At 37.3% G+C, this 19,439-nt stretch overlaps 2 protein-coding genes across 3 annotated transcripts; one reads left to right on the top strand and one right to left on the bottom strand.

Moving 5' to 3' along the window:
* Positions 1-8,616: 8,616 nt before the first annotated feature.
* Mocs1 (Molybdenum cofactor synthesis 1) lies at positions 8,617-12,427 on the top strand. Of its 2 annotated transcripts, XM_065488015.1 has the most exons (10): positions 8,617-8,771; positions 8,834-8,997; positions 9,376-9,526; positions 9,583-9,750; positions 9,817-10,043; positions 10,101-10,325; positions 10,381-10,526; positions 11,236-11,321; positions 11,405-11,464; positions 11,715-11,856. In XM_065488015.1, the coding sequence occupies exons 2-9, from the start codon at positions 8,911-8,913 to the stop codon at positions 11,458-11,460; spliced, it is 1,146 nt and encodes a 381-aa protein (XP_065344087.1). In that variant the 5' UTR covers positions 8,617-8,771; positions 8,834-8,910; the 3' UTR covers positions 11,461-11,464; positions 11,715-11,856. The 2 variants fall into 2 exon arrangements, with proteins under 2 accessions (XP_065344087.1, XP_065344079.1); XM_065488007.1 differs by lacking the exon at positions 11,405-11,464 and having other exon boundaries at positions 11,715-12,427.
* Positions 12,303-16,299, bottom strand: Dlish (Dachs ligand with SH3s). Its single transcript, XM_065488028.1, has 7 exons — positions 16,165-16,299; positions 15,150-15,334; positions 14,880-15,099; positions 14,636-14,814; positions 14,392-14,581; positions 13,109-13,248; positions 12,303-13,049 (listed from the first exon to the last, which is right to left on the bottom strand). Exons 1-7 carry the CDS (start codon positions 16,211-16,213, stop codon positions 12,885-12,887), a joined length of 1,128 nt encoding a protein of 375 aa, XP_065344100.1. The 5' UTR covers positions 16,214-16,299; the 3' UTR covers positions 12,303-12,884.
* Between the last annotated feature and the right edge of the window lie 3,140 nt (positions 16,300-19,439).

Below are 19,439 nucleotides of genomic sequence, written 5' to 3'. Positions count from 1 at the left end.
TTAAGATAATAGACAGTCTTCCTAAAACTTAAGAATACTTTTAAATTTTTTTTCATCGCATTATGTTCCTAAGATAAATTTTTCGACTAGGTAAATTACAAGTAAAACAAGAAATCTGGTTTGATCTCAAGATTGAAAAAGCGCAAGCAATACGAATACAATTTATTTTCTACCTCTCCTCCGCGATTGCCATACACGAGAGCACTGTAAATCACTCTCTGCATCATTATTGTTATGAATAGCTCCAATGTCAAAGCTGATGCTCAATTATACCTCTACATGCTTCTGAATATAATTTTTCCTCGAACTCAATATTTGTGAAGAGCACAAATAATATAATATTTCATTGCCTATCAGGTACTCGCTCAAGAAAAAAAATAGACTACAAGGAACAGTTTTTGTCTTCTTTCTTGCTTGTGGAAGAGGGGAACATATTATAAAGATGAGCAGCTATCAAAATGCACGCACTGAAAATGAAAGTTTTAATGCTAAAAAACAACGTTTGAGCAACAAAGGTCCCATATGGGATCCTCCCTTGTTTAAGGTCAAGGAAGATGAATATTATATTTTGCTTTCGATTTTTTTGTGAGGCGTGGGTGACAAAGAAAATAACGGTTGCTTTACAATCTTCCCAGCCCCTCTTGAATGGTTTTTCTGTTTACAGATTTTCTGTTAAGGCTGCCAGATGTTTTCCATTTCAGTCATTACAAAATTCCCGCGTGTCCAGGAATTCTTGAAATTGCGACTTGCTTTTTGACAAGATGTAACCATTTTCCATAACTACTTTTACCGTGTAAAAGGTTTTAAATTTGGAAAAATTCCCAAGATAGAAATGGAAATTTCTTATTTTGTACGGTCAGGACGATGAATTTAGAAATTGTGCAAGAAAGTCAGCTACAGAATTAATGGGAGCTTCGGTTTGAACAGCTATTACGGCTAGCCCCAAGCCTCACAAGCAAAGCTGACACACACGTGCACAGAGATTAACATTGAATATTATTTCAAGGGCCGAGCATAGCTAATTGAAGCATCCCCTACTGACTGACTCTGTTTTTGTCTCGTTAACAGAAGTTAATACAATTTTGCCTTTGGGCAGCCATCCATTAAAAAAAATCGCTGGAGGAACCCAAAGCATTATTTATTATAAGGCGTGTTTTCCGGCCCAGCGGGTTGCTGTGTCACTTTAGACATTGTTTGGAACCCTGTTTGCGCAAGATGCGTGCTTTGTTTTCGTACATTTGATTTGTCACCCAAGTAGTGAATTTTAGATGCAAACAAAATGATAATCACATAATTTCGGACTTCATCAAATTAGCACGCAATACAAAAAAATCATAACATATTTCAGCACCGTTAATTTTGCCGCACTAAATACTAATATAATATATCAAAATCAAACCACAATAACTTTAAAAATTCCCTCAATAAACATAATTTATTGCATAATAATGTAGGCGCTTCCCACCACTACAAGTAAAATATCAATGTTGGGATAATTCCCTTGATAGTAACAGGTGGCAGTGCAAAGGAAAACGCACCTTTACTGCACCTTCACCCCCAGTGCATAGTTAGACTCCTCGCACAGAAGCAATCGCATCAAAAATGTTGTCTCTCTGTCCTGGATTGGAGAGACTGTGCGAGATCAATCCAAATGGATTTGTATTATTTGACTGAAACCAATACGAGTTCGGTTCCTAATTATACTACTTCAATTATACGATTATTGCCACTATTCCAAATAAATTAGATGACCTATTAAGTTGTTAAGCGTTAAGCTGCCCTGATTTTATTTGAGGTGCCTCGACCTGACCGCTACAATAAAATACGCTATATTTTGAATATTTCCCCACTTTTATTTCAAACCAAGTGCATTAAGCTATTCATTTTTTAGGGATGAAAACGTCATGCTATGTCTGTACTTTTTATCCCCTTGCACGAACCTGATTTTTTACGTTCTTGAATACAAAAATACAGTGTTTTATTTCTTGTGCTGATTTAACTGTCAACTCTTTTTAACTATTCCTTTAAATGCATTTTAACTTCCCAGATTTTTTTTCAGCACATAGTTACTTCCCAGAAATGAAAAATTACTCTCCTGTGAAAACTGAGCGCGTTTCACCCGCTGCCGCTGCCAGCCGCATCCATAGCGCTCGGCAGTATCAAGCGAGTGCGTCTGCCTGACCTACCTTAATGCGTGCCTTTGTCTCGCTATCTCAACAGCGCACTCACAATCAGAGAGAACAATGACCCGGCCTGTGCAAACTGAATGAATCTCGGCAGCGTGAGTAATTCTCGCTCACCATTTATGCTGATTTGCTCTCGTGGGGCACACTTGCCCTGCAGAACCATAATAAATATCAATCATTCAAAACTGTAGCACGAGAATAATTGACGGTTACAGTTAAAGGCCAAAGGACTGGATTGCAACGCTGCAACAAGCAAACAAATCTGCAAATCGAGGCCACATATTCATAGCGGGGTCGTGCACTTATTTAACAGATTTTTTTGTATTCACCTCTCAAAATGCTTTGCAATTGTGAATCTATAAGTTTAGTGCTTTGGATTTTAATTTTACCAGCCTTCCTGTTTAAAAAGTCAAATTTCTTGATATTTTATTATTTCGTGTTTTTTTACTATTGCTTTCCAAATATCATTGGAAAACGTGTGAACAGGGAGGCAAAATGACTTAAAAGTTGACCTTGTAGTTATTCTTGTTTGTGAACGAGAGTCCTTCAATTTCATCCCTTGTAATGCTGTGCCCCCCTAGCTTGAATGTGTATCCTTTTTGGTTGGACACGTTTCCATTTCCTGCGCTTTGTTGTATGACTCCAAAAAATAGATATATGTGTTGTCAATGACAACTTAAATAATGTCACTATTGTTGATAGTTGTCAATGAGTGCGCATGGTGTTCAACATCCTTTAACTTAATAGATACTTCAACATAACCTAATGGAATGGTTGACGTTGAATTATGTTATTGCTCGCAGAATTATTGCTAGAAATTGTAAAAAAGGTGGATAATATAGGGCATTGTTATCTAATTGTTGTAAGCTCCGTAAAACATGTTACAGCAAATTCAAGGTCTGCAGTGAATGCCCAAAAGCTCATGCTTTGAGAAATATATATTATATACACACACATACGTATATTTTCCTCTGTTTCTCCAAAACCTTCCTTAAATCGTTCTCTACCATCAAAAAACCTAGGGACGACCTTAATTAAACTGATGACAGAAAGATGATCTAAATAGAGTATGAAAAGATTAAACCTTAAAAAAAAATTGTATTCTGGCCAAAAAACCGCATTTGTCACACTAACATTTAGAAAAAAAATTATATGCGCATAAATATATTATTAAATTAAAAAAATAATGCTTTGTATTTTATACAGTTCCTCTTGATACAATTGTAGAACACAACTGTATTGCACGTATTCATTTGCTGTGGCGGTACGTGTGCATGTTTGTGTGACATATTGGTGCGTTTTCCGGCCACAAGATCAAAGCCACCGCGTTTTCATTCGCCGCGATGGCACAACGCTTTGTTTCTTACTTCTCATTTCTTTTTTTTTTAATCGAGCGGTTTTCCACGTCTATCAGGATATGCACAGCAGGAATCGCGCGACACACATATTGCAGTGCTCGCCAGACACATAAATAATTAGAAGCTCTGTGTTTTGTCTGGGTTGTGCGGACGCTCGATTGAAGTAATTGTTACGCTCTCTTGAGAGTTTGCTTGGAAGAAGACGAATTTCCGTGAACTGGAAGGCAGCTCTTTGTTGGCAGACGAGTTTTTTCGCCAGCATTTGATGCTTATGCGTTGCATGGATCCTCGTTTCAAACTAAGTTTCTAATTAACGGTGGTGAGAATCGACGGGTTTCACTCTGCCTAGTCTGACCCCCATGCACAGAATGATGCATTGTTTGTATTCCACGCTTGTGTTTGCGCTTTCTGTGATGCATGGCAACAACTGTGCGCTGATAACTAATGGAAAATAGAAATATTTAAAATTTTCTTCGAGGAATCAATTGATAACGTATAATCCAACTTTCCAAGCATATCACTAGCATGCCGAATTTGTTCAAAATAAAATCGATTGAAAAAAATTTTTGTGTAGCCAATTATTATAAGCGTTCAAACTTTATTGATCAAACGTTATTGTTATTACCAGTCAATTTATTTTGAGAAAATAAGTGTTTAGTGTATTTAAACAATTTTCTGTTAGTGTGCTCTTGTTCTGATGATATAGATTAATTTTACAATTAATTTATTCAAAGTACTGATTCTAATGAAGAAAGCCATCAACCCTGTATTAATTCACTTGAATAATTATTTTTGTATGGTATGGTTCACTTGTGATTATTAAATCGCAACTAGACTTTAAACTAATAAAAAGAGGCTTTCAAGCTATTTTTATGAAAATGTAAAGAAATACACATCCACATTTTGAGCGTGTGATATATCTGGCCAGAATCCTGGCCATCAGCGACACAAATCAAATCCCGTAAATGTCAAGGGGGAAACTTTACTGAGTAAATATGCTGTGAAAATTAGGACGCCACTATTAGGAGCCACCGGAGCCACGAATAAATTACTTTTATTATCAGCAAACAAACATACTCCCTGGCGAGTTCAAAAACCTTTCACTACCGCCGACAGTTATACACGGAGAGTGGCAATTTCGATGAAACCGCAAATAGTCGTTTGCATATGGTTGGGTGGCGTGCGATAGGATCGTCTCAATAGCTCGGTTTGTTAGATAGCTGTTGAGCCGCAGGAAGTGCGCCGATGAGTGACGCGATAAAAGCTCGAAATAAACGTTCATTAATAACAATATTAGATTATTGGCGCGCGGCAGGTTCACTTCCAGCTGTGTGTGATACATATCATCGACACTCATTATGCGCTCACAATCAGCGGCGAAATAATACAGCACTCAACAAACTGGCTGGCTCAGGGAGCAGCCAGGTCGTCGACCTGACGGTTTTTATTTTCTGTTATTCTTTTGAAAAGCGAGACACTCTCGCTATTAAATGGCCTCACCGTTACATCTCGCGGCATGATCAACGGCTCTATATTCGAATCAATATCCGTTACATTTTTTCTCTCTTTTATTTCGGTTCTCTCATCTCTTGACTCATAACGGTGGCACGGAAGATGTGAGTAATTCTGGTTCTTGTCCACTCCAAGTCTGTTGTTTCAGTACAACTTGAATTTGATGGATCGGAGAGAGAGGAGAAAATTCATATCTGCATGCGCCGGAACGGAAGCGTCATTGGAATCCCCTGTGCCCATTTTCAATATGCGGCTTTGCTTCCTTCCTCTTAACTCAATTTCGGGAGAAATTCAAACAGGAAACTTTGTTGCGGTGAAGGATGCCCTTCATTTTGTTTAAAACCTGCCTGCAGATTCATCTCGATGAAATGCTTGGAAAAATCTGTGTTTGCGGGGAATGCTATTTTTATGACTCTCCGCGATGTGTCGTAAAATTTGTGAGAGAAAAACTAGTTTTTGCCACTCGCGGGTTGTTGGAGGAACTAGTTTTTAAAACCTGAATAATTATTTTCTCCTCTTTTGGACAATGCTCATAGCGCTTAAACCATTTAATATTGCTTCCTTCTTCCAGCTAGTTTACACTGTTCCACAAAATAAACGACTTGCAAAAAACAATTGAGCTTACACACATCTTTATTTTTTCCTTTATTTGTAATTTTACCTTTGAGATCAAAATTACTTTATTTTCGGAATAAATTTGGAAGGATCCCAACTTGCATTAATTTTGACTCAAGAATTCTGCTTATGCTAAAATTGTTTCGTTCGCAAAAGAGCTTGATTGAGATTTAAGATTTAAATTTCTGACTGTTAAATTTACTACGAAATTAAAACCAGTGAGTTGAACGTTCCATAAATTCTTATCAAGTTATTATCAAAGTATTCAGTTTCAAAATTAATGAAGCCCATATACTGCGTTCCTTTTAAGAGTAATTAGAAGAGTGCGATGAACCGCTGTGTTTGATCAGTGAATACTTAAATATCAACTACACCAGAACCCATTACACCCTTCAAATCAACATTAATTATCCTCTTTTCACTGGTTTCCTCGTCCAAAGCAAACAATTGTTAGTGGCCTTATGTGCCGACGTGTGTAAATTGCCGTGTATATCATCAATGCGCTTTTTGCCTCTAACACCATGCACGAACAAACTTTAATTTGCACAGTTACCCATGAAGAAAAGCAAATAACGCGAGAAACGCGGCGCACGCGAGCGAATTCCCATTAATCTGCTTTGTCAGCGCGGACAAAAGGGCGCGAACACGGTGATCAGCAGATTTCGGCCGTGCACCATCCGATTTCGCAAATAATATAATAACATCATGTGCCGCCTGCACGTATACGCGAGACTCGTTTGATTGTCAGATTCGCCGATTTAATATAACGAACGAACGGACTGCGGCGCGCAACAAGTGGCTCGGCGGATTACAAAAAGCGATGTAAAAATCTGCATGTGCGGATGAGAAAAGACAGGCTCGTGACCGTGAAAAGTAAATGGCGAGCGTGACATCACAATACAGTTAGTTACTCTCGTGGTGTCGGCGGGCCCCGGCCGGCGTGCAAAAGTGAGTGCTTTTTGCTCCGAAGGGTTATTCAACTCCGCGCACTCGCAACGATTTGCAATAATCTTTTTTTAAAACCCGTGTTAATCACCCCGGCCGGTGTTCACTCTCTCGCGACGCGCTGAGAGAATCCGTGCGTTTGTTATTCACAATATAATACAGGTGTGTAATTATCGCTCATTACTCACTCCACACCCGACACATCGTCTTATTTCAATGCACCGCTCACGTGATCCCCGCTTTTTGCCGCTCTCGACTCTGTTGCATTTCTTGCGGTTGCATAAATCTGCATTGCATGTGGGCTTGGCGAATAAAATTTCCCTTTGAATCACCAGAGCAATGCACTCTTGCAGCTCATCAAGGTCTTTGCAACACGAACAGTGTCATTTCCACAAGGGTATACTGCGCTTCTAGCGCCGAGAAAGAGAGAAAGAGAGAAATTATTGGCAATCTGTCAGGATCAACAAGATAATCAACGGAATCAATTTGCAAGCTACTTGTCACGTTGCTTTGATACATTTTGTCGTGCAACACTTTGTGTACTTTTTATTGCTTTTGCTTTGTTTGTACATTTTATGTAAAGGCTGCGTATAAGGAATATCATGATTTCATCATAACATCAGTGATTAATTATTTTTACATGCTTATAAATCTAGAAAAATAAAAAAATAAAAGTTTACTGTCATCTCAAATTGCGCCACTTTTAGTTTAGACTGTTTTTAGCTTTGGAATGCGAAAGAAGTTCAATAGTGTCTTGCAGATTGTTACCATGAAAAATCAAATGAAGTTAAGATATCTATATAATTATCTTTTGCAATGATAAATGTTGAAAAACAAAAGAAAGGGAAAGATTCTGAATCAAACCAGAAACTGTTAGTCCTTATAATGTTCATATTTAAGAGGATGAGCACTAACTTTAAGTACAAAAAATACGGAAAAAATATCTATAGTACTAGACAGCACTGCCTCAAATCACTTTTACCGCTCATCCAGCATGATTTCGAAAATAAATTAGGCTTTGTTCAGTTTAGAAAAAAAGACACAAATATATGTACTACGTTTAACGACTGTTGCCTTGTGGTGATTAAAACATTACAAGTAAAAATTATTGGAAAATATGTGTCAACAATTAGCGTTTAATTAAATGACAAGAAGGAACAACTGCAAAAATGCACAGTAAAAATTGAATCGAGCGCTGTCATGTGACCCATTAATTTGTATTAACGGTATTAACGTTTCCATTCAAAAATTGAAACAAAATTTAATCTTGTCTGCTATAGCTATTATAATTATTTGATACAACAGTCAAATAGCATTCAATTAATCCTTTAGTTTTTTTAAGTATTTTACAGCTACTTATTTATTGTATCACCATGCGACAATAAAATTAAAAAGGTAGTAATAAATTAAATTATGTGATATATAAATCATAAAAAAATAAATATTGTTGCTATTTGTTTAAAGGGAGACCAGCATTATGTGAGCTTCAATGAGTAAAAATGAACAAAAAATATTGACAGTCATTTTTTCAAATTATTTTAGCTCATCCTTTTAATAAACTTTTGGGTAATTTACATAATTTCGAAAATTTTACATTCATCAGAACAATCATGAAAACTAAATGGAGTGAAGAGCGTGCAGAGCGCGTATAATTTTTTGGATTTTTTGCGACTCGATCTGTTTTATTCCTCCCGCACGTAATGCAACGAGATAGCCTTTAACAAGCGCCGCATTATTTTGGGTTCAACGACCGCTGGGAGCAGAGCGGCTCACAGCATGGAGGAAATTCGCAACCTTTCTTCTTTCTCTTCAATCTTTCTTTCTCCGGCATTTCCGTGCTTTGCCGCACAGCATACCTTGCTGAAGGTTCCCCAAGATGTTTATAAGGAGAACACGGCGGCAGAAGGCAAGGTTAAATAATTTTCTTCAGCCAAGCAGTACAGTGGCCTCTACCGGAGGCTGCCCAAACACCAGCACAAATTTCAAATGTGTGTATGGATTGCCGCCATGCAGATCCATCAGTAAGTCATTTTTTTATTTTGTTTTTGTTGATCAATCCTTTCGTTACCCCTTCTGCTGGCCCTTAAAAAAGTGGCTCCACTTGTGTGTCGTCTAAAATATTCCTCCAACGCCACTATGAAGCAGCTGGCCGCTGGTATGATATAATGACACTTCTTGTTATCTAGGTTGATAAAAAATATTTGTGATCCTCTTTAGGCTCATGCGACTGATGCATCATTATCATCGTCATAATATTAGATGACAGCGTAACATAATCCAGACGAAGAGCAATAATGATCCGGACGAGCAACAGATTGTTGAGATTGTTCTTCGCTGCGAAGGCAAAGAACAATTTAAATGCAAAATACGTAACCTCTAAGGTGAGATAATTTTTCAAATAATAATTTAATTATGTAATAGCTCTTTGCTTTTGCGATGTGTTGACAAATTAATGTTTTTTTTATCAAAAATTTCTTGTTGCATAAAATATTGAAATTAATTGAAAGGTTAATCGAGATGAAAATCTGGAAAATCCATCATGGAATATTATCTATGTATATTAATTTTCAATTTTTATATTTACTCTAATTAAAAGTGCTTGCAGAGGCTAATGAAATGAAAATTTCAATTTGTGTTTTTTTAGTTTTGATGATTTTATTACCTGTTGGGTATGCAAGAATAATTTTAAATCAACAATGTAAAACATTTTCCCCTGTCTGATGGAGATAATCAATCTGATTTCATATGTACTATTGCAGACCAAATTTGCTGAAGGTGCAGTATTTTCTGAGCGAGAAAGAGATGTGCTAGTGGCAGATCCGATCAAGCAAAATGACACCCTGACAGACACATTTGGTCGGAGGCACACGTACTTGAGGATATCTCTCACAGAGAGATGCAATCTGCGGTGTAAGCAATTTTGCTCACTGCGGAGTGGGAGAAGTCAATTCTGTGTCTATTTACAGGCCAATACTGCATGCCCGCTGAAGGAGTTCCGCTCAACCCAAAATCCAAATTGCTGACAACCGACGAAATCGTTACCTTAGCGAAGTTTTTTGTTGATGAAGGCGTAACAAAAATACGTCTCACTGGTGGGGAACCAACGCTGCGAAAAGATTTGGTGGATATAGTTGGTAATAATTTAAACTCTTGCTAAAATATGTAAAGTATTAAAATATTACAAATTGTGCCATGTACAGGGCAACTGAGCGCGATACCTGGGCTCCGTGATGTAAGCATGACTACGAACGGAGTGGCCCTGACCAAGCAACTTGTGCCTCTTATGAGAGCTGGACTCGGAGGCCTTAACATCAGTTTGGACAGTCTGGACAAGGACGTATACGCTCGAATGTCAAGGAGGAATGGCTTTGCAAAGGCCATGGCTGGCATCAATTTGGCTCTGCAACTCGGCGTTAAATCTGTGAAGGTATAATTATCAAAGCAAATTCTTACCATTTTAGGCAATATTTCTTCCCCTTTTTAGGTAAACTGCGTTGTAGTTCGAGATGAAAACTCTCAAGAAATTCTCGACTTTGTTGATTGGGCGCGAACAACGCCTTTGGAAGTTAGATTCATCGAGTTCATGCCTTTTGCGGGCAATGCTTGGGAAAGAAAGACAATGATGTCTATTCAAGAAATTTTAAATGTCATCAAGAGCAAGTATCCTGATCTGGAGAGAATTCAAGGAAATAAATCAGACACAGCAAAAGTAAGAACTTTGGATCGCCACAACTCAGAAATAATGTTGAGTGTAAAACTACCAGTTGTATGCTGCTCCTGGATTCCAAGGACGGGTTGGAATTATAAGCTCAATGTCAGACCACTTTTGCGGAGGCTGCAACAGGCTCCGCATCACTGCAGATGGAAATTTAAAAGTGTGTCTCTTCGGCAACAGTGAGGTTTCGTTAAGGTAATTAATATTAACACCCATGCTGTGGGGACTCAAAACTTACCTTTGAGATTTTTGTGTGATTCAATCAGAAATAGTTTCAGCAATAATTCCTTTTCATTTATTTTGCGATCATCTCGTTTGATTGATAACTTTTTATGGAAATATCAAATGTCACAAGCCACACGCCATTGGTTAACTTACCACAAAAAAAAAAACGATTTGTGTACTTACAAGCATTGTAAATTTGCAGAAATAGTAAAGTGTGAAGTTTAATTCATCTGACTTATTTTTACCATTTTCCTGGTTCTCTTGTTTGTTACATAATATTCTTTTGAGCGGAAAGCAAAAAACAAGTTCATCAGACAATGCAAAGTTAATTTGAAACTGTTAATTGAGTTAGATTTCAAGATATCTACTTTACTTAAGTTTAAAACATAGATCAACAATTCAATTAAGTTTATTATTTGATATCTTATAGCTAGTGTCTAGTGTCTAAGTAAAATTAAGTAGGATTTGAGTACTTTAGGTCATTGTCTCATGATTTCTAGTTTCAGGACAACGTATGCACCCCTTGAAATTAGCAGCAGTCTAGTTAGATAATATATTATGTGGAATAAGTTGTCTTATCATATTTTCACTTGTCGCTACCCATTCACTTGTCATGTTTAAATAATAGAAAAAATAAATTTTACAGATAGTGATTTGAATTGTAACATTTTTTCAACAGAGATGCACTGAGGGCAAATATTTCTGAAGATGATTTGAGGGCTACAATTCAAGCCGCAGTGCGGAGGAAGAAAAAGCAGCATGCAGGTAATTATCTGCAGATTTGAACTCTGTTTTCTAAGGTCTAAGGCCAATCAGATTTCATGTTGATACAAATTTTTTTTTTACAGGCATGGAGAACTTGCCCTCCATGGCCAACAGGCCCATGATTTTAATTGGTGGCTAAAGTGGTGAGTCTGTTTGGCTTTAGATTAATGTACATTAATAAGATAGTTTCTATTGATTTATTACACATTTATAGTAAACATAATCACTTTGATAATTAATTTGAAAATTATAAAATGGGAGTCATTTTTTCTAGATTTTCTGCTCAAAAGCCCTCTAGAACGCTCATTTTTAGCTTTCGCCTTTGTATCATTTAAATTAAAATGAGCTTGCTTTTTGTTCTTAAAAAATTAAGAGAACATTCACTATTTTCAGATCGAAGGATGCCCTACACCCTGACCCAGCCACAAAACACACTCCTGGTTCCCATACATTTTTTCATTCCTTCTAAGTCTTCAGTACAAATTCGTCATTCCTCATCCATCAACTTGACCCACATTGACTCTGATGGCCGCTTTACAATGGTTGACGTTGGGAGTAAAGAGCCGTCCAAAAGAGAAGCTAAAGCCTCTGCCACGGTCATCCTTGGACCAGAGTTGGCCAAGATGTTAAGGGAGAAAACGCTGCTGAAAAAGGGCACAGAAGCACTGACCGTAGCGAGGCTGGCTGGCAGCATGGCGGCTAAAAAGACGTCAGACCTTATTCCCCTTTGTCACCAGCTACAGTTAACCTATGCCAATGTGGAGGTGACGCTTCTCGAGGACAGAGCTGTTTTTGTGAGTGCTGTCCGGGTTGATGGAAAAACTGGGTGCGAACTAGAAGCCCTTACAGCAGTTTCTGTGGCAGCGCTAACTCTATACGACATGTGCAAAGCTGTCAGCAAGGCAATCGAAATATCAGACATCAAATTACTTAGCAAATGTGGTGGCAAAACCGGTGACTACTTGAATGATAACAGAAAAATTGAAACGTGATGAATAGCTTGATTTTATTTTTTTACAAGTTGTAAAAATTGTTTTGTTATGGTGAATATTTATACAAACATGTTGCATTTAGGATAATAAATATTGATTTTCAATATAATAAAATTATCTTTATTGAATATTAAAAATGAGTATACATCAGAATCTCAAATTTTTATGCACTATGGGGTGCGAGCACTTAGATGAACAACGCTGCTCCATCCATAGAAAAGCAAGCACACATCAACAATATCAAAGAAATATATTGCTCTTGATGATAAAAATCCGATAACCAAAAAGCAAGTATTATTATAGTCAGTTTCTCCACTTGTTTAAAATGCATCAAAAAATACTGCTTTTACACACGTCATGATTTTTGTTTTTAAATTAATACTGTTCTCGCAGGCACTCGTTAAAATTACTCAGTTAAGTACTTTGAACATTCCTTTTAACACAATGGCAAGAAGGACAGAAGGAGAGCAAAGTGTCGGCGCCAGCCGGGCCTCCTGTGTTGTAGTATGACACTGATGGTTCACACCTTGGTCCTCGGCAGAGGGTCCGCGGCGCCAATAAATACGGCAGGTCAAAGGCTGGTCATCGCAGGAGGTCGCGCGTACGCCTTCGGGATAAAACCATACTTGCGCAATTTAGGCGCGTAGGCCCACAGCCACCCGTCCACAGTTTGGTTGTGTAGATCAGCATAAATCCAGTCGCCCCGACGCATAGTCAGGTCATCTGGCGCTTGAGCCTACAATTGCACCAGGACATGATTAGTCAAATGCTTAGAGGGTGTGGTTTTAAGTTAACCTTGTAATCGTATAGCATAACCAGCTCGGCACCACTGAATCGATGCTCGTCCGGGTTGCTGTGGTGAGGAGGTGGGTTTTGAGGGGGGAAATTATTTGCTTGCTGCATTGTAGTCTGGTTGATGTGGCCTGAGAGTGATGCTGAAATAGAAAAGCACTTGTTTGAGCTTTTAATTCTCAATTCATGCAATGGTGACTTAAGATTAGCTAAATTAACTATCACAGTTTTAATTTCAACACTCAACGTTTGTGGTTCCATTTTATAATTAAATTAATGGTCGGAGTGGAAGATTAAGGAGGAAGTTGATAAAGGCACATGAATGATGTCCGTTTTATTTAGAATATAAATTAACTATATTCGTTATATTTACATGTTTTTTTAAAAACCATCAGATCGTACCATAGGTAGGTTAATGGCATTTGCGCTATAATAGCAGGTGATATAATGCATCTATGTATTCAAAATAAAAATCCCATTTGATGAGCAGATTTATTACATAATATCTGTCTGATTCAAGTTTCTAGAGAAACCTTCGTGATCGGTTACATCTATCATCTGTAATCACATCAGCCAAAAACAGTCTAAGGCAGAGTAGCGGGATTGAATCAGCCATCAGACTTTTTCAAATGACAAATCCCTCACTTCACTAAAGGCTAAGAATGAAGTGGTGGTTAGTGAAATTGCAAAAAAATCAAATTCATAATTAGCACAAAAATGCTTTTAAGTACAGTGATTGTTGGGCTGCTAGTTAGATAACCTTTATTTGAAGATTTAATTCATTGCCTTTATTTAATTAGAAATTTACGTCGGATCATAAAAAAAAATTGCTGATAGCGAGGAAAATCAATCTGGCCAACAGGAATAGCGTGCTCAAATATATTTCGTATTAATATTATTGACGTCGCCATGTTCTGGCCGCTCTGGTTGACTAGCGCCAGTCAGCCGATTCAGTGGCCAAATTAAATCAATCTATTCCACCAGCTTTCAAACTTCCCTTAATTTTTTAAGTAAAATCATTATTAGTTCAACTGCCCTATCCTCCAAGTTTTATGTTTTTTATGAAAACATTTTCGTTACGTTAAATTGTGGAATAAATGTAAAAAATAGCAGTGTTCTGAAAGATATGTAATCATAAAAAATATAACCACAAACAAATTAATACAATTATTAATAATAAGGATAATTATGCATTCAGAATTCCAAATACACTGCTGATATATTATAAAACATAAACCTAATTCACGAAAATAAAATAGCGCATACTCACAAAAATCGAGATTTACCTTGGATAACATCAGCAGGGTAGACAAACCCGCTTGGCACAAAGCCTTCCTGACCGTCACTTCTCACTATCCAGTACCAATCAGGGTCCTCTCTATTGAGCACTGTCACAAATTCCCCTCTCTCCACACTGACATCGTTTTCATCTCTGGCAATAAACGTGTATAGTACTATGTAACGACCAGCCGGATCCTGGAAGTCAAAGGTATTTTAGTCTAGTAACTTTCAAGATTTTATTCAACCTACTTTAAAGAAAGGATGGATCTCTGGCTGCGACGAACCCATGCTTTGTAATGAGGCTTGAGATCCCCGAATAACTTGATGCTGGTTGTGGCTCGTCGCCTGAGTGATGACTCCTTTCTTATTGCTCATTCCGTAGCTTTCGCTGTCCGAAACTGATATGTCTTGATGTCCACTTTGCGGGTCTAAAAAAGCGAAAAATATTTGAAAAATGCTTCTTTAACTTAAAAGAGACTTTGAATTAACTCACTTGAAGAGTTTGCCATCGACCTGACAGCCATGTCATCTTGAGATGTGTCCAGTTGACCTTTACTGCTGTCCCGCGGCAATTTCTTCTTCACATTATTGAGCGTGTGGTCACCGTGGGGTGAACCGAAATGGGTGCAATATGTGTGCGGGATGAATCCCTCTTGTCTGTTTTCTGATATTACATACACCCAGTCATTCTCCCGATAAAGGACGTTGACGATCTGTAATTAAAGATGTTGAGTGTGCTAAGCTCATTGCGTGAATATATTACGTTTCCACGTTTGACTTCAAGCTCGTCGTCAACGCAGGGTGTGAAGTCGTGCGTTACGATCATTTTACTGTCAGGACCAAATCCAATCTCCTTCTCAATGCCAACTCGCACGAGAGTTTCGATTGAGGCGCTGCCAGTGATGCGGCCCATGCCTGGACCTCGAAGGACATCTTTGTCGACATCACCTGCGAATTCCATGAAAATCAGTGGTTAAAATATTTCTCTGTTCCCTGGCATTCAGTTTTTGGTGATTCTTAATCGAATTCGCCATGTTTCATAATTATTTGAAGCATTTTCAATCCTTGCACAGTAAAATAATACTGCGACATTGAAAACATCTAAAGAGTGCAAGCAAGATTCAGTCAAATTTTAACCGGGTCGAGCTGCAATGATTTTTCATTAAGTGTTTGCAACATTTTTAAATAGTAGATATATTTTAATTAATATTACATTTTTACGGGAGCAACGGCATATATATACTATTAAAGACCTACTAAAGAATGCAATCAAAAAATAAACAGAAACAACAAGTTTATCGACTTTAGCGCGACAAAAAAATTGAAGTTCAGCAAGAACAAACGAGTATGTACGCTGAGCGAATTTTAATTGATTTTTGCTGAGAAAACCGGCCGCAAGAAGGACAGGTCGAGTTTAAACCGCGGCTCGGCTCGCGTATCAAACATAATAATAATCCACGGTCCCACCAATTCGGCCCCCGGGGCAATTCTGCTTTACATTCTCGCTCCCATTACAAAAACATCCTGCCCGGGATCCGAAGCGGACCCAAAAGCCCCGCAGCCCCTGACCGATGAAGGCACCATCTGACACGACCGCAGTGAGGGTGAGACAGGTGAACGAAAGGGTTGACGCACCTGACGCATTCAACAAGTGAGCCAAAGAATGCCGTGTAATTAATGCACCAGCTAACGGGAGCAGCGATTTCGGGACGGAGCTTCCGTCGAATATCGCGTTCTTGGACGTTAATAGCGTTAGAGCTTAATAAACAGACACTTACTTTTCTTTTTCTTGCCTCTGCGGATCCTTACTGGACACAGGAAAGCCATGTTTCAGAGAAAATTGTGCACATAATCTCAGAGGACAGCCATCATGCCAATATCCACTACTTGTAAGATCAAGAGCGGAGCACGCTTAAGACGCATGCGCGGACCCGAGTTGTGGCACTGAGCGCGCGAGTTAGCCTGAATGTTCGATTCTTTCTCTATCTTTACCTGGTATGATACAAACATACTTATGGGGGACTCACACTTTCCGCTCACTCACACTTCTCGATCTCTGATGGGAAGAATCAATGTAATGCCCTTGCCCTATTCTAGCGAGAAGTGTGAGTGTTGGGCGAAAAGTGTGAGCCTACCATGCATACCTGCCCTGCTGCCGTCATAATGAGCCATTGAAAAACTTTTATTACGTTTTCTTGAGAGTTTATTAACTTCTGAGCATTATATTAACAAAACATTCATCCCTCTATATTTGTTTTATATAATCTCACGTCTGACGACCGTACAAAATAATTATTATGAAATTCAACGCATGAGAGCTCAGACAAAAAAGGCTAACTAAGTGAAGATGATGATTAATAAATCAATTTAACAGTTTGGAACGAAAAAAACGAAAAATTCAACATAATGCAGGCAGTTAAAGTCGGAACTTCATTAGCACTGCCTTTTCTCTTATGTGGCTAATTAACTAGGGCTCCCCACTCTTAGTAATTTTCAATTCTTGTAACGAAACACAGATCAAATAAATATGCATAGGGGTTTATGGATTTTGTATTAAATTTTTGTTTCCTCACCATCTGCAAACTTGTAAATTATAACAATTATTTTTCTGGTATTAATTATAAAGTGTATCTAAAGCAAAACATTTTTGACTCACAAAAATGGGTATAATTTCAAGTAGCAGAACAATTTATTTAGGCATTTAAATATCCATTTCAGATTTGTAAGACTTGAAATAGGAAAATAAAACACTAAATAAGATCATTTTTAAATACTAGAAAAATATTCCAGCCAGAGATTTACTATCCAATTATATAAATATATGTCTTACAACTTTTGCTATCGGTCGTATCTTTAGTGTATAAAATTATCTTAAGGCTTAAGATGAAATTATACCTTCTTTCTAACATTAATTCCAGATTCTGAAAAAAATCCTTATGGAGTTAATTAAATTATGAAATGATTTTGCAATGGCTGCTATACTGCACAAAGAGCGTGACTGTGATATAACATTCAATTTTAAAAATATTCAACTGATTAGTCTTCCATTCGTAGTAATTTACCTATGAGAGAAGCCATCGATTGCATTAATCACATTAAACAATCCAAATAAATTATCATGGTGCGATTATTTTTCCAATTATTGATCTAAAACCTTGCTTGAAGAAAGTGTGCTGAAGAGAGAAAAGAAACAGCGCCGAATTGACCTAGCTGGAATAATATCAATTACGAGAGCTCGCGCGAGATGGGCCCGAACAAAGTTTCTGCGTTGATGCCCTGCGGCTGGCTCGGCCGACCAGGCGCAGGTATAAATACACGGCCGATGTAATATATATAGAGAGAGAGCTAGGGATACATTCTAAACGACGGCACAGCATTCGAAGCGACGCTTTGGTAGCAGCCCCGTTATCGCTTCAATTATCACGAAGCCCTGTAGATAGCCATCTCGCCTGAAGTCAGGCAACTTTTGCGCTAGTCGCGCGAGCGTGTGTGTATTAATTCAATATCAAATACAAATGGGAGCGGAGGTGGTGGTTTACCTTCTGGGGGTCACGCCACGTTGGCGCTTTTTTATTAAAAAACCTCGTGCAGCGTGCAGTGGATTCAAACTATATAGCTGTTCTACAAAATAATGTGCAGATAATGACGCAATTTTTTTCACTCCGCGCCAAGACCTATTTTCCAGTTTAACATAATTCAATTTACGGGTGTGTTTTAAATATGATTCTAAAAATCCAACAGATTTTTTTTATTTGCGAAAAATTCTTCTAAACAAAATAGATCAGATAGTTAATTATTCGTCGATAAAATCTAAAAGCATTTCCCATCCCCTATATAGACAGGAGTGTTCTGATACACACTATTTTTTATATATTTCAACAATCAATTTTTGTATCACATTAACAATAACTAAGCAATCTCGAGAGGAATAGCGATTAAAGCTTTAATTTGCGATATCAAAAACCGAATGAAACCTTGTTATGTAAATTTCATTTAGCACTACTTTTTTTAAAAAAAAGAATCAAACTTGAGAAGTATGAAATTGTAAAAAACAACAAAATCCCACAAAGAGAAACTGATTTTAACTACTGAAGATAATTAAATAAATTTCATTTTTTTTTTCATAAATCAATTTAGCATTATATCACAATTAGATTATGTGGTATGGGTACAAAAATAAAAAATCAGAGAGGAGGCAAATCAAAAGTGAAAACCTCTAGAATTAGGTACTTAGTGAGGAAATAATGGAAATAATAATTATTTCATTTCATTATTGTATAGCCTTTTTGTAATTGGATTCTGCAAAACGTAAGTTTGAAGCGAGCGTCTACATGATGAGAAGTGTGATTGTGTGAGTGTTTTGTAATATTTTTATCTGTATATCTATAATCGTTTAAATAATAAACAAGGAAGAAGTTAATTAATTAACATGCTCTAATCAAATTTTGGATCTATTTATCAAAGTAGCAAATTTTTTGTTTCCAGGGATTCTCATTTTAGTTTAATTTGAAACTTATGTTTTGTTGGATTATGATTTTCGTCTTTAAATAATTATTAAAATAGCCTGCTTGAATATATTTCACCTTTGATAAAAAAATGTTGCACCACAAAGGTTTTTAATTTGTATTTATGTTCCAATCTGGACGTTAAAGGTGTTATTGAGTACAAACTAAAATTTCAATAAAATACCTATATAGAGCTTGATATAGGAAAAACAATTGATAGGGACAATAAATTTAAGAAACATTAATTTATCAAGTGTGTTAAAATATTTCCTCTCCACAATACATGTTCAAAGATTGAAAATTGTATGATTCAATGACAATCTGAAAAATAAATTTAATAATGATTCAATGCGGAGATATAGGCAAGTAAAAAATCAAACATCTTGACTGACATTTAAAACACTAATTAATTAAATTAATTTCATGATAAAATTGCAAGCAGTTGAAGTTGTTGAAAAGGCGAGATAAGTAAAGCTTCTGGGCGTAAATTAACGACAGGCTTGAAGGGCCGCAGGCCTCTGTGGCCGCCTTAGCGCAAGAGGTGTCGA

Source organism: Cloeon dipterum, chromosome 1, assembly GCF_949628265.1.
Source record: "Cloeon dipterum chromosome 1, ieCloDipt1.1, whole genome shotgun sequence".
Lineage (NCBI taxonomy): Eukaryota > Metazoa > Arthropoda > Insecta > Ephemeroptera > Baetidae > Cloeon > Cloeon dipterum.
This window is presented reverse-complemented; position numbering and strand designations above follow the sequence as displayed.

Excerpts from the sequence above, each read along its gene's own strand:
- Dlish (XM_065488028.1), bottom strand. The coding sequence starts at position 16,213 with ATGGCTTTCCTGTGTCCAGTAAGGATCCGCAGAGGCAAGAAAAAGAAA. Across the intron at positions 15,335-16,164 it reads CAGAGGCAAGAAAAAGAAAA|GTGATGTCGACAAAGATGTC; the intron begins GTAAGTGTCTGT and ends TGGAATTCGCAG. Across the intron at positions 14,815-14,879 it reads GTCGATGGCAAACTCTTCAA|ACCCGCAAAGTGGACATCAA; the intron begins GTGAGTTAATTC and ends TCGCTTTTTTAG.
- Mocs1 (XM_065488007.1), top strand. The coding sequence starts at position 8,911 with ATGATCCGGACGAGCAACAGATTGTTGAGATTGTTCTTCGCTGCGAAG. Across the intron at positions 9,527-9,582 it reads AGAGAGATGCAATCTGCGGT|GCCAATACTGCATGCCCGCT; the intron begins GTAAGCAATTTT and ends GTCTATTTACAG. Across the intron at positions 10,527-11,235 it reads AACAGTGAGGTTTCGTTAAG|AGATGCACTGAGGGCAAATA; the intron begins GTAATTAATATT and ends TTTTTTCAACAG.